Here is a 26,460-nt window from a genome sequence, read left to right as displayed (position 1 = left end):
GAGAAATGAAGCTTTCAGTTCATCAAGTTACTTTTTGGCAGCTTAGAGCCTCTCTGTAAATTCATCTTAACATTCACACTTTTCAGTTACTGCAAGACTTCAAAATTTGAATTAAACACAGATATTTAATTTTAGATATTTTCCTTTTCTTCATTTAAATCTGTTATTAATGGCACGTGTGTTCTTCACTTTGGAGCATTACCAAATCCTACCTGTCCAACTTCTTTCCTCTCCTCTCCATCCTTTTCTTTCTTTTTTGAACACAGATTTTTTTAAACAGTTAATGATTCCCCCTTTATCTAACTCCTATAAATACTTTTGACAAAAATTCCCATTTAACTCATTCTCCAAGTTGGCTAAAATCAGTTCAGCTGCGAGTGGATTGGTTGGCCAAGGATTAGAACTGACTCTTAGCGCTGCTTTTCACACTCTGACATCCTCCATTTTGCTTCTTTTGAATGGAGAGATGTTGCCTCACTTGACTTAGGCATGGGCAGACATGGACTCCTTAGCCACGTCTGTCTTCCAAAATGCACAATAAGTTGATGCATGTAAGTTATTGAAACATGAAAACTGCTGTTGGGTTTTACACTATAAGCAAGCAATTCCTTGACCAGACCTTTTCATATTATATCCTTATTTTGGGCTGGGTATAACTTCAGCCAAAAAAAAAACTAAGGAAGATGAAAATATTTTTTCTCTCTAGCCTGTTAAGTTACACGGAACAATATTTAGAATATGACCCATTTCTTGTGCCACCTGACCCTTCTAACCCATGGCTGTCTGATGATACTACCTTCTGGGAACTCGAAGCAAGGTATGTGACATTTTCTCTTCTCTTCAAGTATTTCACTTATTTCAGGGCTTAGGTGAAATAGAAAGAATTCCATAGCTGATAACTGTAAGGTCAGTTTCACTCCGTGTCTCTATTAGCCCATGCTATAAAGTTCTCATTCAAGATAATGTTTTTTGAATCTTAAATACTTGGATTTGCGGTCAGATTTGCATTTCTGGAGGACTGGCACCAAATTAGAGGACCAAAAGTTTCAGAATAGGCTATTCAGAGTTGAGATCTTCAGTTCTTGAAACTTAATACATTGTTTTTAGCTTCTTTGAAAATGGACAGGGCTGCAAAGCCCCCTGTATTCAAGCAAAATGAATGTTAAATCCATACTTATATAAGCCCAATACAAATATGTCTTTATAAATTCAATTTTAAAACAAAATGAACTTACCATAAACACTCTTAAAACATCTGACAAAAAAAGACTGACTTTTTCAGAAAACCAAAGCATAATTTAAGACGTCCTGGTTTCCTTCCCTTATATAAGGGAAGACTTAGATTACTGATCCTGACAGAGTCATGAAATGAGCAGTGCCTCTTACTTTACAGAGTGAGGATTTTGTATCTAGTGGCACCTCACTAGACTGTGTTTATGGACCTTTTCTTTCTTTTATTTCCATCAGGTGTCCTTAAATGCTTGACAAGTGCAGACTCTTCATCCATAAGTTCTAGATTTTATAAATGAGGAATCTGCGCCCCAGAATCTTGTGACTCAGCTAGGATTAGGTCACATATTTCTTCAAAAGCAGATGTATAACCAGAATTGAGGCCTTTTGGTTCCCAACACGTTTTCCCCAAGTATAACATACCACCTCAACACTGCATCATACACTGGCTAAGAATTGAGCTGTGAGGTCAAAATGTCTAGAATATTGCCCCTTATTACCTGCCAGACATTGGCAACTTAAAACTCTCTTTGTGCTTTACTTTCTTCATCTATCTAGTGAGAATCGTAATACTGCCTGTCTCATAAAGTTGCAGAGAAAGATCTAAAAGAGAGAATCCATCTAGAGCACTTAGCACCAAATGCTCAATAAACATTAGATACCACTGCGAATGCCTAACTTATACCTCAGTAATTTCATACAGAACCAACCACCAGTCAGATTTTTTTTCCTGAAAGATGTTAAAGATGGGAACTTCAAGGTATATATGATCCTAAGGGGAAATGTAATCGCAGATGATAGAATTGGTAATGAGAGGAATATATATTTGTCTTTGTTTTATCTCCTATAGCAAAGAACCAAGCCAACAGAGGGTAAAACGATGGGGTTTTGGCATGGATGAAGCACTGAAAGACCCAGTTGGGAGAGAACAGTTCCTTAAATTTCTAGAATCAGAATTCAGCTCAGAAAATTTAAGGTAAGACACATTGTTTGTATCTTATTCTATGTCAGACTTACTGTAATATGTCTGATTATTTTGCACTAAATAGATCAGTTACTCTTACCAACATGATGATGATATGAACCCACTGAATTTCTGCCTCTTGACGGAAGGAAAAAAGGTAACAAAGGCAAAGCCTATCCAGCATTATCAGTTCCTATGATGGTTTATTTTTACACTATCTTTTGATCTTATAAGTATATAAATTTGATGCATTTGAAGTGAACTCCTTAAAGAAGTGTAATAGTTGGACTAATGTATGGCAAAATGAAGTATGGTCAATAATATTTATGTAGTTAAATTATCGATATTTAAAGAAGACTATTATCAACATTAGTCTTCTTTAAAAAAATATTAGTCTTCTTTGCATATTGCTTCCTAAGGTCTAGGAAAAGAAATTTGAGGGCCTATTACAGAGAACTTGAAACAGAACTATGGGGCAGCTGATCCACTTTGCACATTTAAGTACAGCCTCAGGACATGTGAGAGCCACACCACACTGAGCTGTTAGTACAAGACGGCTGTGCATTCTACCCATCTGTTGTGAATATCATCCTTACATATTTTTGAAATTTCTCTAACTTAAGAGGCACCTGGAAATTGAATTTTTAAATGTGAGACACTGCAATAGATTTTAGTGGCTCTGTTTAAGATTACTGAAATGAGTGATAACTTTCCACTACATAAAAATGTTTTTCCATGAACTCTTCCATTCATTATTCTTTTGAAACATGATACCCTAATTTACTGTCCCATGACTTATGCAGTCCTGTGAAATTCATTTACAGGGAGGCCTCAGCATTCATTTATTTTCATTGGAACACTACAGCTCCAGGCATTGTCACATTCTTTTCAGGTGATTTAACAGATACCAATACCAAACCATTCAGAAATATGTAGAACTTTGACAGATGTCCTATGGTTTAAGCAAGATGACCACAGACAGAACCTGGAGGAATGTTATTGTATATGTGTGCCTGTTGTGAATTGTTGGGATTCAGCCTCTTATTCAAGTTTATGGGAACCCTTCTTGACAGGGCTTTTACAAGATCTAAAGTTGCTAAGGATTCTTTTTTATATTGAGGCCACATCATCAATTATTAAGTATAAGAATGCATAAAAAATAGAGCAGAGATAAAGGATATGGTTAGCCTTTTAGTCGAAGGAGAAGTGGAATTTCCTCTAATTCTCTAAGTTTTTAAATAAGTGCTGACATCATTGGTATCATGATGAAGAAATAAACAAGTAATGAGCCCCACCAGTATCAAATAACCAAATAAAAATGGTTCCTGATCTCATTAAAATTACAGCCTAGTGGTGGATACAGAGAAGAGATCAATACACAAAATGATGGTTATTTGGCTTGGAGAAGTATAGAGGGATAGCTAACCCAGAGCTGGAGGTCAGCAGAGGCATCCCAAAGAAATGGCTTCAGGCTATGTCCTGGTTGTCAAAAGATAACCGGGCCAAAATTCCACCTCCCCATCCACTAAAAGGAAGAGGGAAGAAGCATTGGGCAAAGGAAATAGTATGGGCAAACTCTGTTTCAAGAATGGATCACTGTTAATTCCTCAGTTCAAGCCTTAACCATTTCTTATCTTGATAATTCTATGTAATGCTAGTTTTTTAGCTAAGTCATTTCATATTAGAAATATGATATATTTTATATGTATATTACATTATGATTATATCCACCACTGTATAAGTATGCCATGCTATATTTCGTGTTTTCTATTTCTGATTATCACACATCTAATCATCACAACAAAAATGAAGTGTAAATATTCTTGCCCCATTTTCAGATAAGTGAAATAAGTTTGGGGGAGGCTAAGCATCTTGTCCAAGTCAGATTGACTAGTAATTGGCATTCTCGGCTTTCTATAAACCAATATATGTTATACCCTACTGCTCCCCAAATCTGAGCTCCACTTCTTCTGCTTAGGTATCTGGGATTAAGATAAGAGAAACAGAACAGATTAATAGATTAAGGGAAACAGAACAACCCAGTTTACTGGCAGGGCTAATAGAGTTTAAATAAGTCTCAGTGCATCTTATCAAGCAGCTGCCTGCAAGCACCTGCTCTTTATAGAAATATGATGCTCATATGAGCATTTTCTTCAAGTATTAAGACAGTAAAAAGACGTCAAGAAATAACTGCTTATTGATCACTCCTTATTCCTCAAATACAACCTCTGCTATCCATTGGTGTGTTTTTGTTCATTCTTTTTTCAGGTAAAGCATGTAGCATAGCATAAGTACTAATTAAACATAGTAATGTGAATTTTATTGTTGAGTGTCTAAAAATATGTCAAGCCCTCAAAAGTGCCTTTTACATAATTTATCTTATTTAATCTAATGGAAACCTAATAAGATAGACATTATTACCCATTTTACTGATGAAGAACCCATGGCTCAAATACACTTACTTCCTCATATTCCAGCTACTATGTATTAAGAGTAGATGGGATTTTACCAGAGCTCTTTCCATTCTACTGTTACCATAGCACCTACAGTAAGGCCAAGAATAAGAAAGGTGATGATGCTGTTAGGGAGACATTCAAGGGAGTGGTTATGAGCATGCCGTCTACTGCAAATTATCCAGAGGCAAACCCTAGCTAGGACACTTATAGTGGGCAACCTTAACTTAATCTTCATATCCTCAGTTATCTCTTCTTGAAAATGAGAAAAATAATAGTAGGTACTCTAGAGTTGTAGGGACTGCATGAGTTAATATAGTTAAACCACTTAGAATAGTGCCTGCACTTACATATTAGTATAGATGTCATTATTAATACCTCCTCAATCCTTTATTAATTTTTCTGTATTTTCAGGTGCATTAAGACATCATTGCGTCTATAACGGCTTTCTAGAACTCCCTTTTCCAGTCCAGTGCTTGCCCAGCAGAAGGTTCTTTCTTGCTCTGCACTCCCACACTGTATAGTTTGAGCTATTCCTTGAGAGCTCCTCCTGGGCTTCCTAATATTAGGCAGCCATTTGAGTGGTATATCTTTTTCTCTAGTGGTTCCTTGAGGACAAAAATGTTCTTTTGATTAAGGTGTTAAAAGCATGCTGGAGTGAACTTGAATGAGCATGGATTACAACATTTGTGCTCCCTCAGATGGCACATGCCATTCCTATTAGATTACACAGTGTCCAAATCTTTTATTTTTGGAAGAAATGGTCTTGAGCCTTCCCCTTCTGAAAGCAGTAATGGTAGTTTCATGTGTAAGACATTGTCTAAATCAACTGTTACATCTATCTACAGGAAAAGGGTCACTAGAAACTAGAAACTCACTAGATTGAGTAGTATTTGCTATTCTAACTCTAATTCAATTGCTTGGTTGCTTATTTATGACCTTTCATTAATGCCCAAATTAAAACTAAGTACTTATGAAAGTTCTTCTTGTCATGTACCTCTCTTAAGACTCTATAGCCTACAGTGCCCTTCATCTTTGTGGCCATTTTCTCATTTTGTGCATGACTACATCTGCCATTAGAGCAATAATTGATGATGTTGAGGATAACATAGACCTAGTAGTTTCTCTTTTCAGGTACTTTTTCATTTTAACAAATTATAATGATATACATATTCATCTTTTCAACATTATTTCTAGTTCTAACCAAAACATATAACTTAGAGCAAAATTTAAAGAAATTAAACCCATTAATACAATGTGGCCCTTTATTATTAGACTTTTCTATTTGCTCTTATCAACCAAAATATGTTCTAGTGTTCTTTGCTTACAGTATATATATATTTTGTATATATATTCTATGCAGAAGTATATAAAATATATTTATATATTTAGAAATAACTCAGTATATATTTGTTTTTTTCAGAGCTTCTGAATTGCTATGATGTCTCCACAAATTTAAACCTTTCAAACAATGGCATGGGAAAGCTTGTTGCTTCTGTCATTTCATAACTCTCTGAATTAAATAGCCTAAAATTAGTTACTTACCCTGATTTCTCCAGCTAGGGCCTTTTCTGATCTTGTATCCAGTCCTCTTTTAATTCCAGTAAAGCTTCACTGTAATTCTTTTGCCAGATAGAGCAGAAAATCCTTTCCATAGGATTTTCTCATTGCTCAAATGGACAAAAGATCCAAAGAATACAGTATAATGCCCTACTTCATCCCCCCAAGCAGATGCTCTATGTCACCCACCCTAATTCCCTTCAAACTCCTCTCCCTTTCTAAATGATTCTTTAGCAGTGCCATTTTGCTCTACTAAAAATTAAAGTATAAGAATCAGGGCTCTGGGAGAACTGGTTTTAACAGCAAACACTTAAAAGAGATTGTTTTCAACATTTCCTTTTGAAAAATTTATATATTTGAATACAACTAATGAAGAAAAGGCCATCTATGGGAAGCCCTCAGAAAAAAAGGAACTCATTATTATGCATTATCGTGAATAGTATGATCAGTCAATATGTTAGAATTTGCAGATTATGAGGCGTCACAGTAAGTGATTGGTGTTTCATTTTGCATAGATTCTGGCTAGCAGTGGAGGACCTGAAGAAAAGGCCTATTAGAGAAGTCCCTTCCCGAGTTCAAGAAATATGGCAAGAATTTCTGGCTCCAGGAGCCCCCAGTGCCATTAACTTGGATTCTAAGAGCTACGATAAAACAACACAGAATGTGAAGGAGCCTGGACGATACACATTTGAAGATGCTCAGGTTGGTATATGGGTGGGCCTCACCACCGTAAGTCACAGATGTGCTCCTGGGAAGTTAACATTTGACATACTTTTGCTTTATTTTCATTTAATTGGCGACTAGGCTTAATATTTTCAATTTAGATAACTATATGTAAATAACTCCAATTGACTTAAAAGAGAACAGACACGTTAAAAAGAACAGTTACTAGAGCCTGAGAATGCTTTGTAAATTTGAATGTTTTTACCTGAATATTCCTTAAAGGGGAATGGTTGAAATATTGGAACAATTTTACTTCATTTTCTACTTTGTCACTCAGTATGTTAGAAAACACTTATCTAATGGTGGTCCCACCTCAGTAGCACATATTTGAAATCTTAAGTTGTCTTCCAATGTGGAGATTTTAAGTTTCTGGCATTCTTAAATTATTCATTATGATGACTTATCAGAACTAAACTAAGTAGCTTAGAGTTATGTCACACTCAAGCCAGTTTTGTCTCTGATGATACAATAAAATGATAGATTTAGGCATGTATGAATTTTCCAAGTTATCTTTTTAATCTGTGAAAAGAAAAAAAAGGAAATTTATGTTAGATGTTAATTTCCTTAGTGTTTTTTTTTTCTCAAACTGGACATAATTGCCTCTTTAGACATAATCTGAATTTCTATTTTCTCTAAAAAATTGTGCTCAAGAAGAACAATAAACTTGAAATGAGAGGATATTATTTTCCTAATGATATGCTGAAATTGGCTTTTAAATCAGACCATTCATACTTCTTAATTTCTTAAACCTCTTCTGGAGAAGAATATTAGTTCTAGAAAGTATTTGGTTTTGCAAATAACAACATTACTAATATAAAATATAGAAGATGAAAAATAAGATACACACATGCCCTTCCTTGTTTGCAGTCTCAGTGGAAAGTACATTTCTCCTGGCTTTGGTTAAAAGAAAAGAGCCATCGTATAGAAAACTAACAATAAGTAAGTAAGTGCTCAGATCTGCTTATTAGGCTGAAACAGCTAACCAGATACCCAGTCTCTCTGGCTCTGCCATGTCCTTCTATTTGGAAATAATTACAGATACACAGAAGAAAGAGCAGGATGAAAATTGTAGCCCTGTTGCTTACTTCTCTGTTGATTTATCTTTCTTTCAGTTCAAGATAAAATTTCAAACATTTTTCTAGAGCCAACAATGTATAAAATGTTTGGGTTAACCTTCCTAAAGTCCTAAAAGGAACATTTCTTTGTTATCTGTGGCATTAAAAATATTCTTGTTTATTAGGCGTTCAATAAAATGAAAAGGCATAGGGCACCTGGGTGGCTCTTGGTTAAGCATCTGCCTTCGGCTCAGGTCATGATCCCAGGGTCTTGGGATGGAGTCCTGCATCAGGCTCCCTGTTCAACAGGGAGTTTGCTTCTCCCTCGCCCTCAGCCCCTCCCCACCACTTGTGCTTGCTCTCTCTTTCTCTCTCTCTCTCTCTCTCAAATAAATAAATAAATAAAAATCTTTTTTAAAATGAAAAGGCATAATTTTCTACAGAAAACATTACCACCTGACCCTGTACTTCTTTTTCAGTTAAGTTCAGCTATTTAACTCCAGTTTTTGCTAGTTTTTTTTAAACCTCTTCTTCAAAAATATAGTAATAGAAATTCCTGGCATTATTTGAGAAAAGACCCAGTGTAATGGCTAAGAAAGCCATTTCTAGAGTCATCATTGGCTGAGTTCTAGTCAGAGCTCTGTTGTGTGTCCTCTTCTTCATATTTAAAATGGACATAATAATGGTTCCCAACCTCACTGAGGTTTTGTGAAGATTAAATTTACTAATATAGGCAAGCATTAGAAGTGTGACTGACATATATTCAAGCAGATCTGAGCACTTACTATGGATAACTCCCTTACTTTGCTAAACGTAAGGCCTTTGGGCCTCACAACAACCTTTTTTATGTATTAAAAAAATGAGAGTCAGAAAGATGAATAAATTGGCCTAAATGTATATGTCTGTAAGTGGCAGATCTTGAGCACAGTAAGATTTGAATCCCAAAAAGCTTGACTCCAAAATAGGACATCACCCCACTTTTCCAACAACAAATTCTGATAGGGTCCCAAATGTACCATACTCTTGGAGATGAGCCTTAGGCTAAATATTGAGCAAGAGTAAATCCAGATTATTGCCAGTATGTTTGAGATCAGGGAAATGAGTCATTTCCTAAAATATATATTTTCTGCAAACAGAGATTAGGACATCCAGGATACTCTCTGCATCTAACTGGTATTTCACTAGACTAGAAAGATGAAGGAGTTTTTATGCTCCATTGAGCTGCAGTGGGCGAGAGCAGAATCTACCTCGATTGGGCTAGCAGTGAATTGGATGAATACACTTTTTTCCTTGACTTCTTCATCTACCAATCTTCATCCTCAAGATAGAGCACTGCAGACTGATTAGGATTAAATTTTAAATATTTACCTAATCTGTCACTGAAGGAGTTTTTTAAAAAGCATACAAATCAGGAGATTTAGCAATTAAATATCCCAAAACTTATTTTTGGACTTGTGCTCTGGCCCAAAGTGGACGTGGATGACAATTTTCCATATAATTTGCACCAAAGAGATGACTCATCTGGTAAGTCTGCATCCTCCAAGAATATGTAGATGCCAAAGGTATCTAAGATGATTACTCAATCTTGACTTCACATCATTCACTTTTGGCCTGGAATAACTTTAAGAGAGAGCAGATTTATATTCTCAAATGACCTATATAAATCAACCACTTGATTAAAATTATTTCATGACATTCCACTAACTGAATTCCATTTTTTTTAAAGGATTGGATGTGATTTTTCTCCTCTGTAGCTCTCAAACCAGTTCAAATATTGATCCATGAATAAAACAATAAATTTGAAGATTTAGGTGTTCTCTAAACACAAAATATTAACATTGTCAACTTTAGCTGCCTCCAGATTTGTTTTTGGACCATATCCTATATTCCTATCATAGTATTTTATTTTCCCTGAGAAATAATAAAGAAGCACTTCAACCATTATTTCTTTTTAGGAGCACATTTACAAATTGATGAAAAGTGATTCATACCCACGTTTTATAAGATCCAGTGCCTATCAAGAGCTTCTACAGGCAAAGAAAAAGGTATTGGTTCTTTGTGACCTTTTTCGATCTGGTTCTCAGTTATAATTATATGGAGTAGTTCCCTCTGCTGAACCCAGGGTATTGGACAAATGGTAAGTGAACACACTCCAAGACCTTCCCCAAACCTTTGCATTTTATAAGGGCCATTTAAGGTGTTTTTGTTTTGTTTGTTAATTGCTTATTTTCTTTTTTGTTTTGTTTGTTTCTGCAGATGTTCATGCTTTACAACGTTTTTTAGAAGCTGTTTTCTTGTTTCATGTTAGTCTTCTGTATGTCTAGTTTAAAGAAATAAAAATTACAATAATGAAAAGGAAGGAACAACATCATTAGGTCAAAAACTTGAAGAAGGTTTTCTTTTTCCAGTAAGCTTAAGTGTATATTTTTAGCCACATGCCCCATAATTAACTATAGACTCATTTTTTTCAATAATAGCTGTCAAAACAGCTATATTATATATAATGGTTGCTTCAGAATATTTTAACTTGGCATTTATCCTGGACTTCTTAGTATCCCTAAGTGATAAATTTTACACACCTAACAAGGTAGCCAAACATTTTGGAAGGGCAGCAATATACCTCATTATTCAATTAATATTTATAATCAATATAAACAATAAAGCAGGATATGGAAAATCTGAATATAAAAATCAACACTCTTCATTATTTTTAATGTTAAAATAGTCCATAACTTCTTGAAATTTTGAGATTAAATTGTAATTTTGTGTGATTCATGATTGTCATCTAGGCTAATGGGATTTTTCAAAGTCCATGGCCTTTGCAGCTGGAAGCAGATACTCTCTCGTTGCAGGTGTTTAGTACAGCAGCCACTAGCCACATGGGTTATTTACATTTAAATTTAAATTAATTATAAGCACATAAAATTCTAGCCAGATTTCAAGTGCTCAGTGGCCACAGCTAAAGGCTTCTGAAATACTGGACAACATAGAATGAAATTCCCATCTTTTCGGAAAGTTCTGTTGGACAGCAGTCCTCTACAGAATCGATGTAAGCAACAGAAATCTAGTCCCAACAGAAAATTATGAGGAAATTTGGAAGATATTCCACTAGATTTTCAAATATGTAGGATTTACACATCAGCGTAAAACCTTCACATATCTATTTCATTTCAATGTCATTTGATTTTGCTTGAAATCATGCCATTTTATTTGCATAGGAAGTGTTTTGGTATTAAAAATAAAAGTACTCATAAAAACAGAGGCTATGCCCTGTATCTAGAATCCTTCCTTGGCAGCTTTCTACCTTCCTGGTCCCTGTGATTTAGAACATGGATTTGCTGTCGCATCATTTCATCGTCCTGTCTTTTTCTGTTCTGTTTTCTTTGCTTTCTTTTTATTTATGTTCCCTATTTCCCTTTGCCCCATCCCACCCCACTCATGTAAGTCGGAACACTCAATGGATCGCAGAACACCTTTTGAGAAATTTGCACAGAATGTGGTAAGTTTTATTTTTTTGAGGAATTAGAAATCATTAAGTCCAATTGGGAAAGTTCCCCAATTTCTAGCCCCATCGCTCACCTTGCATCCTTTGATGTAACAACAAAAGCATTGCCTTTATTCAAATTCAGAACTTTGTGCTTCCTGCTTATCTTTCTGTCCCAACTCTTTCTAGAGTAAAGATGTCATCCATGAAAAGCCACATGTATCAAACTAAGGTTTGGAAAGAAGTGTATATTATGACATATAAAATGAAGAAATGATTATTTTTTTGTATTTTAATTTTTATTCTATTTATCCCTTTCTTAAAAATAGTGCATGCATTTCTACATGCTCTTTCTCTTAGCCCTTCCTAAGGCTTAAAAGATAAAGAACAATGAGGGTTCTGTGCTTTTTACCTCTGCAGGGAGAAAATGACCTAATGAGCAGTTTAAAGCCAAAAACTTGTATGAATGGTGGTCGGTGACAAGATATGCCCCACCAAAGACCCACCAGCATGCCTCTCTTATGCTTTATTTTTCAGGAAGGTGTTGAAAACTGTTGCATAAATCATCCAGGAAACCAGTAGTTTTCCTACCACTGTTTTCCTAGTATCTTGCCATGTGTTTTGGTGATATTTTGGTGATATATTTGTTTGTGGGATTCTTTTTTTTTTCTTTTTGTATTGTGCCAGTGCCTTTGGAACTTTCTGACGTTGTATAAACTCAAACTAAAGCCTTCAACACATTTATTTTTATAGGGCAGAAACATCCCTATTTTCCCATGCCATAAAAACTGTACACCAACACTGAGGGCCAGCACTAACCTGTTATGAAAAGAGGTAGAAAAATCTTGGTTTATACTCAAGTTTGTCTGCATTGTCTGTTGAGTTGTGTGGTTAGCTCCATGCTGCTGTGTGTGTGTGTGTGTGTTGTGGCTTTTGCTGTGATGGCCAGTTAAGTGGAGTTATGTGTGTTGAAATGTAAGCAGATTGGATTCAACAAAGATGCTGTTTTTGTTTTTAGTTTCCTTCAAGGATCTTTGTGGTGGGGAATGTTAATCATTTCTATTTATGAATTGCCAGTTGTGACTCGGCACAGAGTATTTGAAAGAGTTTAAAAAGCAGTATATGCTTTGAACATTCAATGTGATTGCACAAATTAAAGGGCTGGAAAATGAAGGACTCCAGGAATTAATCACTCTATAAACTTCACAAAATTTTGGCTGGCTTTATTGGAATCTCTGACCTTTAAAATAAAATTTTCCTAAACATGCTTCATAAGTCACCATGGGAAGATAAAGACAATATTTTTAAAAAGCTTCAAGATTTTTCTGGAGAAAGTAGACATAAGGCTGTTGCACAGTGGTCTGTGCAATGTTTAAGAATTTTTTTCTAAATTCGTCCCTTTCTAACATAATGCTGACAGAATATTGTTTTAAAGATTGGAATGGAAGTTTCTGTGGTATAATTTAAAATAATAACACAACATAAGGAAGATGGAAAAGGGAAGCAAAATGGTTGTCTTTCCTCCAACACCATCCCCAATTCTAACTTCCCCAACTCTTAAAATAGTACCCCATTGTCACACGCTGCAAACTTTAAGAAAAGCTAGGAAATAAGGGGAAGACAGGCTCAATCATCTACAGCCTTCAGTCAAAATTCATACATGAAATGACAGCCATATTCCAGCCATTGTGCTATTTCTCAGGAGCATGTAGAGGGTAGAGACTTTAACTGCTAAGGAGCCTGGAGGTATAAACAAGATGTGACACACAGGAGAAAGATAAACTATTTCTACTTGGTATTGGGGTAGGGAGGAAGCACCAACAGATAATGTGAGAATTCTCAGAGGAAATTATATTTAACTGGACATATTGGATTTCACTAGAACAAGAAGGGCAACCATCCTTTTAAGGGGAAGTGGAGAAAAGGCTGGAATTACTGGAGAAAGAGAAGTTGTGTAGCATCTTCTTTCATACAACATACAAATAAGTTACAGATAATCTTCAGACACCATTGTTCACGGTCACTTTTTCCATCCAGGAAAACAAAAATTAATAGTTTTAATTGAATATTTTGTTTCTGTCATACTTCTGAAGAGATGGAGTAAGGAATTTAGAAAATCTCTCTGATTCCCTCAATAGAATACAAACAAATATATTTATGAGTCATGAGAAGTGTCTATCCTGAAAATTATCTAAATACAAAAACAAAAATTGATGTATTATACAACATTAAATCTTAGGATGGTTAGTTTCTATTTAAAGTTCCCTTTAATTCTTTCTATTCTTATTTCTTTTGCTTATTAAAGTTCCCTTTAATTCTTTCTATTCTTATTTCTTGTTTTGCTCCATGTTTATGATCACTTTTATGGTCAGCATTATGTAAGTACTACATAATAAATTAAATAGGATATCTTTACAGGATCAATAAAGTAATTCTTACACAAGATGAAGGATGAGTGATTTTATTATGACCAGGTAGACATAATGAAGGAAATTTGTAGTTTAAATAAACATTTTAAAGGACTCCTATGTGCAGGTTAGTCTGGTAAATTACAGGGAGGCTACAGGACAGACTATTCAAAAAAGAAATATAGTAGGGAACATATAGGTAAATAAGTATGTAGACTATGAAAAGAACATGGCAAAGTGAGATCATAATAGTTCATGTTCACTGAGTGCCTGCCACTGAACTAGGCTCTGCCCTAGGAACTTTATCTTACCTAACTTAATATAATCTGACCCTGCAAGTTAGGTATTATTATACCCATTTTATTGTATTATTATTGTTATACTCATATTATTATACTCATTTTATCAGTGAGAAAACTGAAGAGTCAGAGGAGGTGCATAATTTGCCCAGAATCACACAGCCTTAAAGGAGCTTACACTGACCCAAAATTCATTTTTCCCAAATTCTTTCTTTTTCCATTGAACACTTTTCTCCTTAATATTCTTCCAATAGCAATATTTAATAGCTTAATAGCATCACTGTTTTGTTACATACGAGATCAAAAATTTTTTGCTAGACAGTTCTCAATACCATTGGAACTTCTGTTGGTTACTGAGAGTAACAAACTCTTACCAGCACCTTGGAGAATAATTATAATAAACAGTTAACAGTTGCATGGCATTTTGCAGTCTTCCAAAGACATTCTTTTTTGTTTGTTTTGTTTTGTTGTTGCTGTTTACATACATGGCAGTCTTGGGAGATGACCAGGCAGGTGCCACTACCCTTTCACAGATGAGCAAATTAAGAAATAGTAAGATGAGATCCCTTCACCAGTATCACTTAGTTGTTGAGTATAAGACTCAGAACTAGAAGCAAATTCTGATTTTAAATTCATTACTCTATTGATTACTCATTTTCGTTCATTATGCCCAACACTGGAAGGAAAAATAAAACTCATATTTGTGTAATACCTTCACCTTGCCCTATTGTCTCAAGACATCTCATTTCCTGTGATTTACTTTTTTATTATTTTGTTTTCCTTGTCATCAGATAAGACCTTAGGGGTAAAGTCTTTCAAGATTTACTGTTCTCTCATGCCTTTAAATGTTATTAAGTTGATGTCTCCATCACCAAATCTGACCCCATTTCTGCAACCACTAAAGTCTCATGACATCTGCCTGCCACACAAACCTCAAGTAGAACACACAGAAAATACGAGGAAAACAGGCTATGAGGATTGATTGTCCATGCCTTCAACCAAAATTCATAAATCAAGTCCTGGCAGTACTACTCACCTCCTTTCCTCAGTTGGTGTGAAGGGGAAGTTAAATCAGCTGGACTCTGGGCTAGAAAATGAGAAATGAGAAATAGAGAGTGTTCGCTATTGAACTCCCAGGAACTCAATAATCCAATTGCTTTTAGGGAAAAATTTTACCCTTTCTCAATGAAGCCCAGTATCTGCAGAGCCTTTAAAAGATATCATGACCATTTGTTATCCCATTTCCACTGCCCTGATGGGGAAGGTGTGCTCTGGAGATGGCCACAAATTACCAGAAGTTGTGGAAACTCTGTGAGAGAATTTTAACAAAAGCACTGAGTTGACCCTGAAATCAGTTGACCTTTTGGGATCAAATCTTTATTTAACTCTATAATTGATTAGTATGCATATAGATAAGAAGAAATGTAAATATAAATCCTATAACTTGCTTGGAGTGTTAAAAAATGTGAAAGATATAACACTTAGTTCTTTTAGAATGTTCTTTTTGGTTACATCTAATTAAATTCTTTTTTAAAAATACAAATTTAGGTTTTACTTTTTCAAGTCTTTTAAAAAAAATTTTATTTAAACTCAATTTGCCAACATATAGTGTAACACCCTGTGCTCTTCTCGTCATGTGCTCTCCTTAATGCCCATCACCATCTAGCCCATCCTCTCCCCATCTCCCCTACATCAACCCTCAGTTTGTTCTCTATAGTTAAGAGTCTCTTACGGTTTGCTCCCCTCTCTTTTTTTTTTTTTTTTTGTTTTGCCATTCCCCTATGTTCATCTATTTTGTTTCTTAAATTCCACATATGAAGTAATCATATGATTTTTATCTTTCTCTGACCGACTTACTGCAATTAGCATAATATACTCTAGCTCCACCCATATCATATATATCTCACAATGTCTTTATCCATTCATCAGCTAATGTATATGTGGGCTCTTTCCTTAATTTGGCTATTGTTGATAATGCTGCTATAAACATCAGGGTGCATGTGCCCCTTTAAATCAGCATTTTTATATCCTTTGGGTAGTGCAATTGCTGGGTCATAGGATAGTATCCAAAATCTATAAATATCTTATCAAACTCAATACTCAAACAATAAATAATCCAATTAAGAAATGGTAGAAAACATATAGAGACATTTCTTCAAAGTAGACATCAAGATGGCTAACAGACACATGAAATGATGCTCAACATCACTCATCATTAGGGAACTACAAATCAAAAACTGATGAGATGCCACTTCATACCTGTCAGAATGGCTAAAATTAACACAAGACATAACAGATGTTGGCGAGGATGTGAAGAAAAGGGAATCCTCTTACACTGTTGGTGGGAATACAAACTTGTGCAGACACTCTGGAAAACAGTATGAAGGTTTCTGTTATATAATGAAGTCTTTCATTATATTTTTAAGATACTGTCAATGACCCTATGGGTTGTTTCTAGTCCTGATTAAATGATTTTTAGCTTGGTTTTCATCAAATGTGAAATCTAGCATAAAATATTCTCTAGGTCTCCCATCAGAGGTGGGACTACCTCTCTGGTAGCTAAGCATCTGCTCCTCAGCAACCTTCATGAGGATCTCTGTCTTTGGAGCATCTGTCCGTCCCTCACTCTCTGCACCTGCTCCCTGGTGCCCGTGCCCCCTTCTTCGCACCCCCCCTCCCACCTCCCTGAAGGTTCCCTGCAGACATTAAAGTGGTGATTCACCTGGAAAAAATATTCTCTAGGTACCCCAACAACCATCAGGATTATACACTGAGACCACCCTGTCACTTCAGTACAACCCCATTAATAATACAGATTCCAGGTTTGGGAAATACAGCCCCAGATGAGCTGTGAGCAATGCTAGCTAGGAGTAGGTCAATGCAGTGTCAAATCTATTCATGTGGACCCCCATTTGGAGTGGACACTGGCTCTGCTTAAACCATGGCACTTCTGGTCAAGTGCTCTAGATTTTGCTGTTTGGGTTTACAGGTACATTCGTGTAGATAAACTTTGTTGGATCCCAAAGCACCTAAAGGGAAAATGTATAAACTTATCACTTGCCACTTGTTCATTTTTATTTTTATTCACCATGAATAATACCAATAGGGAAAATTGACCTAGTAATCTAAGATCCACTCATATGCTACATTTTTATCATTGTTTTATATACCATTTTACTGGGTCCAGATTATTCATTCATTTAACATACATTAAGTTTTACTATACTACAGCCTATCTTTACTTTCATTTCCTTTGATAGCAATTTCTACCACAATGAAGTCTCTACTTATACAAATCTTATAGTATTCAGAATGGTCATTCTCTACATTGTGTTTATACTAATGAAGTTGCATTATAGTAAGACCTCCATGGAGTTAGTGAGATCCTTGATTCACATATACATCCCTCATAATGAAGCAGATAATCTTCTTCACATAAACGTCTATCATGATAGGATTATGAACTATGAGAGGGTAGGTTTTGATTTTATATCTGTACATCTTTGAATTTACCATAAGGAGAACTTTGTGCATATTTTTTTCTGGTTGAGTTCTGTAGACTTTGTTGCTTGAGATTACAGGTATGTTCATAGAGATCTGTGATAGAAAATTCCTAGAACATCTTAGGTAACTATAATTTATAAACTGGGTATTGGCTTTCCCACCATAGATATTATCAGAAAACCTAAAATCAATCCGCTCAAGGATGAACCATTTTCTCCTCTTTCTTTTATGGACCTGGAACTCACCTCATTTATCATTTTGTTATTGGCATATATGGCTATCCATCTTCTTTTACTGAAACTATTTACGGTGATAACTTAGCTTAGAAAGCAATTTCAGGTTCCCTGCAGCATGATGTAAATTGATCGGTGTGGAATGTATCAGACTATGTAGCCTATTTCGTTTGGACAACTTATCTTTATTTTCCCCTAGTAACATCATTAGATCTTAAATTGCCACTCAAGTTCTATAAACTGTGGAGTATATAGTGGTTTTTGGTCAGGGAGCATCCAGTGCAACCCTGGGGGTTTCTAGGGAATGATCTGACACTGCTGAGTAGGAAGTCCCCAGTGGGAAATTTCCCTGTTGCTAGCACATATGTCAGAGGCAGAAGTTTAATAGCATTTCCCAAAGTACTGTTTTAATATACTGAAGGCCTTGGATTTACACCAATGGTTACAAGGCCCCAGCTTCCTGTGTAGCTAGAAACCATCCTGGAGGCTGTATGTAACAGGTTTATAACCCAGTAGTACCCATGTATCCAAGCACTATTGAATTCTTTAATCCAATAATAACAACAGCAACAACAAAAACAGTTATTAAGCATCTACTATGGGTCAGACACTTTGCTCCTTATCTTAGAATACATAGATAATAGCTGTAAGCCATTCTGATGGCTTAAACATTCTGATATAGCCACTGCTATTAGGAAGTTTACAGTTCATAACAGATAAGATATTAATGGAAATAACTACTTTTGGGACACCATTAACATGTGCACCTAAGTTGGTTCATTCTCAAAAAAAGGTAACTGTTCAATGAACAGATATTCCTACTAGCTTTCTGCTAGCTTACTTCATGTAAATCATGACCGTTTCTCTTAAAGCAGCACAGAAGAGGCAGGGAGAAAGAAAGTTAAGGCCTAAGCAAGAGACCCACTTACTGTATAGTTGGGGAATGGCTCTGAAGGAGAGGGGACAAAGGTAGAACCAGAAAGAGTTCTGAGGACCTGACAAATGCAGTAGTGTTGCAGGCAAGGACTGCTATGAGGTCTCCAACTTAGAGGAGCATAGTACAAAAGAAGGTAATCAAGGAGACACCGTGTATCCTGGATCCACACACTGGGCCATCTTCATCTCTGCAGAAGATGCAGGTAGAAAGCAAATTAGGAGAACCTAGAGACAGGAGGACATGTCATATGTTAATTATTTCTAGATATGATGTCATTACTAGGCAGCCCTGTATCATCACCAAGTCATATATTTCTTCTTTTCAGTTACCCATTCTAAAGCACATGTACCATCATTACGTGTTGTTGGTATTCCTTTCTGAAACATTTTTCAGAAAAGAAAGCCATTAAAGAAAAGAAAGCCATTTTTATGCTGATGTCCAGCTATGCATGTGATTTTTACTTTTCTGTAATTTTTGCTAGTGTTTAGAGGCAATAAAACTAAAATAAACAATTTAAAATACATAAACAATAGACATATTTATATAAATTGTATACATGTTTAGATATAGATATATTATGTTCAATTCTACAGACACCCTCCTGCATTTTCTTAGGCACTTGCCAAGTACCATAGTGCAAGCCCAAACTGGACAAAATCCCATATCCTCTGCATTATGTGTCACATTTTGATGGCTGTTTTTTTCATTGTTGTTTTTCAATGGCCAGGATCTAAGAGTAATAACAAACATTGAACAACTCTAAATACAATACTTGTACCTGTAATTCCAACCAGAAAAGACCATTATTAAGATAGTCTTGTGATAGTTATTGGAATTTTAAAATACCATTTTAAAACTACACTGACTATTGTTTCTGGAGAAAATTTCTACCATTTTTTTGGTTTATCAAGTAGTTTCAGTTTATTTGCTTTGATATGAAAGATTCTTTTCCCATCTATTTCATCAGCAATAGAAAGAAAATTACCCAGTAGACATGGCTGAGATACAAAGGGGAATACAGGCATCTATTATCAAGACTATTCACTTGAAATATACTTATTAATATCTAGAAGGAACATATTTCTAATACCAGACAGTAAAGGCTGTTGGGAAGTCTTTATCCTTTCTAATTTTAAGAGTTAAGTCTTCAGGTACTTTGTGAAGATACTGAGAAAGATGAATTTTTTGGAGCCTCCAAATTGAAAAAAAAAATGTAGAGGCTCCAATTCCTGCAGGTCCAGCTTCCAGCCCATTGTGTGAACCTCTTCTGTGGACTCAGTGACAAGTAGGCATCTAGCATTTGCTGTCTCCCAAACTCCAGAGATGTGGGAGCCCTAGATGTTGCAGACACTCCACACCACCTTCTAGAAATTCACTTCTTATTTTCACCCTAATCTGCTTTTCTGTAACTTCCATATAATGACCCTACTTCTGTCTCCAGAACAGGACAGAATAAACCAAGCACTCATCTAGATCTAGACAGCTGTCAAATTACTTGAAGGTGTGATTATATCAACTCCTCTCAAGTGTTCCTTTTAATTCCTTTAGTTAAAAATCTCTAATTCATTGTTTTTCTGTGTGTCAACTACCCATATCCCATATCTCAAAATCGCCAGGGACTTGGAAAACACATATTTCACGACTTCATCACAGATAAACTGAGCCAGAATCATTTTCTCCACCCCCTCCTCTTTTTCTTTCCCTATTTGCATTTGTTACAAACATATCAGAACAAAATAATGTTTACAAACTGTGATCCAGGTAGAAGCATTCCTACCGGACCTCTCCTTACCAGGGATCAGTGGTTCTCACATTTGACTGCAGCAGAAACACGTGGTAAGACAGATTGCTAAACCTCTTGCCTCTTATGAGGTCTGATTACTATTTTTCTGGTGAGATCCAAGAATTTTCATCTTTAATTCTTAAGTGATACTATCTATTCCTACTGGCTTTGATACTACCCTCTGAAAACCATTGCCCTAGACTAACTGATGGATGCTCTCTTCTCTCCAGTGATAGATGCCAAGGGCACACTGTCACAGCTGAGAGGCTACTCTCCAGTTGTGCCCATAGCATTTTGCAACCACCAGTTGAATTATATGATGAAGAGTCAATTGTGTTTGTTCCCATGTTCAGTTTATAATTACTGAATTGATAGTAATTACATAATTTACTTAAATATATTAGCTGCTGAAATTTGAGTATGAAAAGAAAAATAGATGTTCCTATGAAAACTAAGCTAAACACAATAAAACTAGATAAACACTTAAAAATTGCTATCAAACTAAATCTGAGTGAGACTTGCACAGGAAAGTGTATTTCTAATGTTTCTAATTTAATAATCTCCTGTTCTTTTATCATCTTAGTTGCTTACTTCCTACACTTGTCTGTGAATAGTCCTCCAAAACAACTGAACACAATACTCAAGATGTAACCCAACCAACAGACATTGGGAATAATGTCTTCCAATAGGAAAGGAAATAGGAGGAAAGAACATGTCATGTAACTTTTACAAACCAGCCTGAAAATTGCATCAGTTCCCCCACCCTAGCTTAACGCAGCCATGTCAAAATGGAGAGTCATTTGGAACTTAAACTTAAAAAAAAAAATTGTTTTTCTCATGAAATGAGATCTCCTCAATCTTGTCTTTTGCAGCTAGAATTTTGGTTTAATGTTTACTTATTTTAATCTAAGTTTGGTTTTTATCCTTCTTTTCATTAAACTCTATCTTGTGAGTTATAGCTTTATAAAATAAGTTTTCAGGGATCCTTGGGTGGCTCAATGGTTTAGTGCCTGCCTTTGGCCCAGGGCATGAATCCTGGAGTCCCCGGGATCGAGTCCGACGTCGGGCTCCCAGCATGGAGCCTGCTTCTCCCTCCTCCTGTATCTCTGCCTCTCTCTCTCTCTCTATGTCTATCATAAATAAATAAATAAATCTTTTAAAAAATAAATAAAACAAGTTTTCACGGCATTTCTTTGTTACCCAGCCTTTTAACCAAGGTTGCCAAATTTGCATCATACATACATTTTATCAGAACTACATCAGTTTAATGGTGAAAATAACTGATTAAAATGCCATAAAGAACAGAGAGGAAGGCAGATTTCCACTGCTCCAGTAACTAGCACACCGTGAAGATAGTTGTTTGTTTAGTTATGAACTCACCCTTCTCTGTCTTGGCTACAGAGGTACCATGAAAGAGCACTACATATCTTATTCCATAAACCTTTGTTTTAGCGACCTCCTGTCATCAGGTCTGGTGAACCCATGAGCATGTACATGACAAAGATCTAACATAGTTTACATGAGGAGTTCTTTGCAAACAAAGAATTAGAAGGACAATATGCCATTAGAAAAATGAACAAAGCACTTGAACAGTTTTAAAAGGATACAAATAATAAATACATGAGAGAACAAACAGAAAACCTATCTTCATTAGTAGCCCCGTATAATTTAAAAAGCAACAAAATAACTTTTTCCTCCAAGTAGCTTATTTTTAGTATTTTTTTCTAGTGTGAGAAAAGGGGTAAGTAAATCAGTGATTTAATACACTGTTAATAGGAATATGAATTTCTAAACACTTTTTTCAACAAAACTTTACAGAATGTGTCAAAAGTTTTAAAATTCTTCTTGCACTTTCAGTCAGTAATTCAACTGTTAATAATTTAATCTTAAGAAAACCTACATGCATACAAGAATATGCATTGCATCATATATAAAATATAAAACACAACCTTAATGTACAATTGTGAATTTCTTAAATACATTAAGGTAGATATACCCGATGGAATATTATGCAGTTATTAAAAATTAGATTTTAGAGCAGTGACTGTCATCTTTTTTCCACCCACATTTGACATAGGAATGCATATGTGTTTGTGTTTGTATGTATATGTAATATATTGTATTACTATATAAATGCTTGTGTGTGTTTATATGTGTAACTAAAATAACATTTCAGAAACAGTACATTCCTTTATTATATGTGATACACTTTGATATATTCCTATTTATTCTATAATATTTAATTTTTTTTCTTAATGTTGGTAGCATCTATCTAAATTGATCTTGCCCACTAATGCAATGAATTTGAACAAAACAATATTTTAGAAAACACATGTAACATGAATAATTGACCAAAATATAATCATTTTAAGATGTCTGTTAATGATAACAAGCCAATGCTATGCACAGTATAATTTCATTTCTGTAAAAAAATGAAATTAAAATATTTTTATAAAAAAGGATACATAGTAGGTAAATAACTATTCAAGTAACATTTATTTCTTCTCTATATTTTTCTATGTTTTCCTCATTTTTTCTAAATATTTTAAGCTAAGGAAATGAAAGTATTTGGCTTTAAGTTTTCTTTCTCAGTCTAAACAGGAAGCTAGTAATAGATACTTAAATGTAAACATGTTCATAAACATGAACATAATACATAATACATAATATTATATTTTTAGTACATAATAATAGAACTTTTTCCGTGCTCCACATTATACATACCAGCTCCCAAACTATCTATAGTTTACCTCCTTACCTATAGTACCTCCTTCCTTACTTCTTCTCAACAATTTGAGCTTATCTTTTTTTCATTTGTTTTTATTGAAGTTCAATTTGCCAACATATAGTATAACACCCAGTGAATTTGAGCTTATCTTTAACTTTCTAGGAACTGACACTCTCCATAGTTTTGTTAAAATTATTCACACGTTTAGTAAACTCAGCTACAAGGTTGCCCAGGAGAATTGGTTCCATTTCCAGCAGGGAAGAGATTTCCAAACACCTACTTTCGCTTCAATTCTTTCTTAACACCTTCCCAGCTAGTGTTCTTGATAGGAACAACCAAAGCAAAATGAGTTAAACAGGCCCAGATTCTGTCAATTAGTCTATATTTAGGGTGTGACCAGTATTCCCCATATGTCACTCCACTGTGTCTCTCTTCCCTTAAGGTAAAAGTTACTTAACCCAAGATATTTGAGTCTTGTTACCTTAGTTTCCAGGAGCTTATTTTTTAAGTATAATTTCAGCCAAGGAACTCAATCAGCTCAGGCAAAGAATCAAGTATGTATTGAGGGATTCTATAATGTGAATGTTGTTTAACAGCTGTTGATTGTTTCACCAAGCCAGTTGACCTAATGAGTTATACCAAATGGCTTATAAATATGTGAGGTCTGATTCTCTGGGCAAGACAGTCCAGAGAGAATCACCAGAGGAGTTTAGGGGGCAGTTAGAAGGCTCTAGCAAGGACATGGATAAGAAGGTCATCTTTGAAAAGTGAGTACAATCTGAACAGGTAGATACATGGGTAGGTGACCAAGCTGATAGAGTATCAGGTGCAAAGGCCAAAGAATCATTCATTTTGTGGAGTGACAACAGGCAGTTTGAAAAGCCAGGAAAGCTAGATTTTGGAATCCAGGCAAAGGCGATAGTATTTATAAGTGAAGCAGGGCATTTTCAACATGAGAGTAAAAGAACAAACAGTATCCTTAAGTTCAGTGCCTCTAATTGCACTCCCTATCTCTAGTCCAGCAGTATCACATTATCACCAAGCAATCAGCACCTTATCATGTAGCAGTGGGCCTGGGCCTCTCTCTGGTCAGACAACTGGATCACGTACAACAGACCCTGAGATGGCAAAACTTGCACTTTCCTATTCTTGGTCTGTGGCCTCTGGAGCCTCTGGAGCCTACAGGCATTCTAGAATGTACTTCTGAGTCTACAGCAACACAAAACAGAGACTAGGAGGCAAGGACAGGAAACATACAAGTTGGAATTATAAGAGAGCGCAAGAGTTAAGAGGTTACCTATTTTTTTAATCCCAAAGATGCTGATAATCCCCTATTTTTCTCCTTAATCTTTTCTTTGACTATCTTCTAAACATTTTTTTTAACTTTCTTTTTTTTAATTTATTTATTAGAGATACAGAGAGAGAGACAGAGAGAAGCAGGCTCCAGGCTGGGAGCCTGACATGGGTGGGACTTGATCCCAACGTGGTGGGACTCCATCCGGAGTCTCCAGGATCACACCCTGGGCTGAAGGCAGCGCTAAACCGCTAAGCCACCAGGGCTGCCCTCTTCTAAACATGTTATCCCTTCGTTTCTGTTTGGTGTCCTATAGATCAGGAAAGACTGATGTGTGTGTTTTTACAACAGTAATAAAACAAGTGGCTTAATTGCCCAAGAAAATCCAGCTTATCTCCACTACTTTTGTGGATAAGTGTCTGCAGGAAAGGAGGATGGAGAGTGGCCTTCATCTCCCTAGTGCCCCAGGCTCTCAGACTGGAAGGAAGAGCCTGGCTTTCATGTTCGTTTCTGCTGACTCACAGCTCCTTATTGTCAACTTTCTGTTACTACTTTAATAAGAACAAGAAAAACTTTAGAGATGCATGGGTGGCTCAGCGGTTAAGCATCTGCCTTCAGCTCAGGGCATGATCCTGAAGTCCCAGGATTGAATCCCCACGTTGGGCTCCCTGCATGGAGCCTGCTTGTGTCTCTGCCTCTCTCTGTGTTGCTCATGAATAAATAAATAAAATTAAAAAGAAAGCAAGAATTTCTAAATCATGTAAAATTCTTAACTATTGGTAGTTACCTTGGAAGAGCTAAGAACAAACACATAGGTTGCTTGTTCTGGCGGCTTTCTCTTTTTTCTTTTTTTTTTTTTTTTTTTGGTCAGGGGAGGTGAATATTTTCCTAACTATAATAAAATTTCTATGGAGCATTTAAGAAGTCAAATTCTACCGTGAGAGACCAGAAAGCTCTCTTTGTTTATATGCTTTTATAACTATATTGCAGATTAGGTAGATGCTCTGCATTCACTTAGATGCAAGAAAATCTGAGCTGTATTTTTGTCCTGAAACTGATTATGTGCTGCTTTTTTTAAGCTTTTTGCCCAATAACTGGATATTACAAAATCTCATAGAATTTTGAATTTTTGTCTTGTTTTGTTCCGAGTTTCTGTCTTTGTCTTTCTCTATGGATTGCTGTTTCCAATATAATCCTTTTTCTTTAGAATCTGACAAGAAAAGGTATAAACAACATAACACATATATAGTGATTTGGTTAAAAATAAATATTATTCATACAGAATTCAGTTGTAAACAATTTAGTAAAAAAATAAATAAATAAATTTAATTGGTAAGGATTTTTTTAGCCCTCGGTTTCCAGAATTAAGATTTTAGAACCTAGCTACAAAAATTTCTTAAATTCTTCAACTTGGGAAAATTATGAAAAGTTAATTGGCAGGGGCTGATTGCATACAGCCTCCAAAGGAACTACACTGAAAAGGAGTTTTACAAAACAACAGGTATGTAAATGCACACTTCCCTAACTACAAGAAAGGATCTTCTTTTTAATATAAGGTTTGCCAATAAAATAAGCAATGTATTTCCTTGTGCACCAGAATAGTGCCTAGTTTTTCCCCAGTATGTAAATAAGGCAGGCTTTTCACGGGATTTACAGAACAGATCCCAATGATCTAGATCTTCAAATCCACATGACTAATTGGCACCCATGCTATTTACTTTGACCCTAGACTGGGGCATGTAATTTTTTTTAAACTGTTAGCTATACCCAAATTTGCCCTTTAGTTTTCTCAATGCACATAACAA

The 26,460-nt window shown here is 35.5% G+C and overlaps 1 protein-coding gene and 1 long non-coding RNA gene across 9 annotated transcripts in view; one reads left to right on the top strand and one right to left on the bottom strand.

The window, feature by feature from the left end:
* Nucleotides 1–26,460, top strand: part of RGS7 (regulator of G protein signaling 7) — a 581,011-nt gene that overhangs the window by 551,490 nt on the left and 3,061 nt on the right. For 4 of the 7 annotated variants that reach the window (XM_049112367.1, XM_049112366.1, XM_035719390.2 and 1 more), the window contains 5 exons: nucleotides 707–817; nucleotides 2,081–2,206; nucleotides 6,723–6,909; nucleotides 9,941–10,030; nucleotides 11,431–11,526. In XM_049112367.1, coding sequence (XP_048968324.1) covers nucleotides 707–817; nucleotides 2,081–2,206; nucleotides 6,723–6,909; nucleotides 9,941–10,030; nucleotides 11,431–11,511 — 595 coding nt within the window. In that variant the 3' untranslated portion in view covers nucleotides 11,512–11,526. Of the gene's footprint in view, nucleotides 1–706; nucleotides 818–2,080; nucleotides 2,207–6,722; nucleotides 6,910–9,940; nucleotides 10,123–11,430; nucleotides 11,527–12,222; nucleotides 12,304–26,460 lie in introns of those variants that run through there. The other 3 variants (XM_025430510.3, XM_025430511.3, XM_049112368.1) reach the window with 3 other exon arrangements.
* On the bottom strand, nucleotides 694–24,540 carry LOC112648715 (uncharacterized). Of its 2 annotated transcripts, none has more exons than XR_003129237.3 (7): nucleotides 24,415–24,533; nucleotides 18,843–19,037; nucleotides 16,436–16,544; nucleotides 15,213–15,263; nucleotides 11,565–11,696; nucleotides 7,136–7,449; nucleotides 694–1,140 (listed from the first exon to the last, which is right to left on the bottom strand). It is a non-coding gene; the product is annotated as an uncharacterized LOC112648715 (long non-coding RNA). The 2 variants fall into 2 exon arrangements; XR_007411949.1 differs by having other exon boundaries at nucleotides 695–1,140; nucleotides 18,843–19,074; nucleotides 24,415–24,540.

The sequence above is a fragment of the Canis lupus genome, chromosome 7 (assembly GCF_003254725.2).
Source record: "Canis lupus dingo isolate Sandy chromosome 7, ASM325472v2, whole genome shotgun sequence".
NCBI classification, from domain to species: domain Eukaryota; kingdom Metazoa; phylum Chordata; class Mammalia; order Carnivora; family Canidae; genus Canis; species Canis lupus.
The sequence above is the reverse complement of the archived record's forward strand: the minus strand, read 5'-3'. Positions and strand labels throughout refer to the sequence as shown.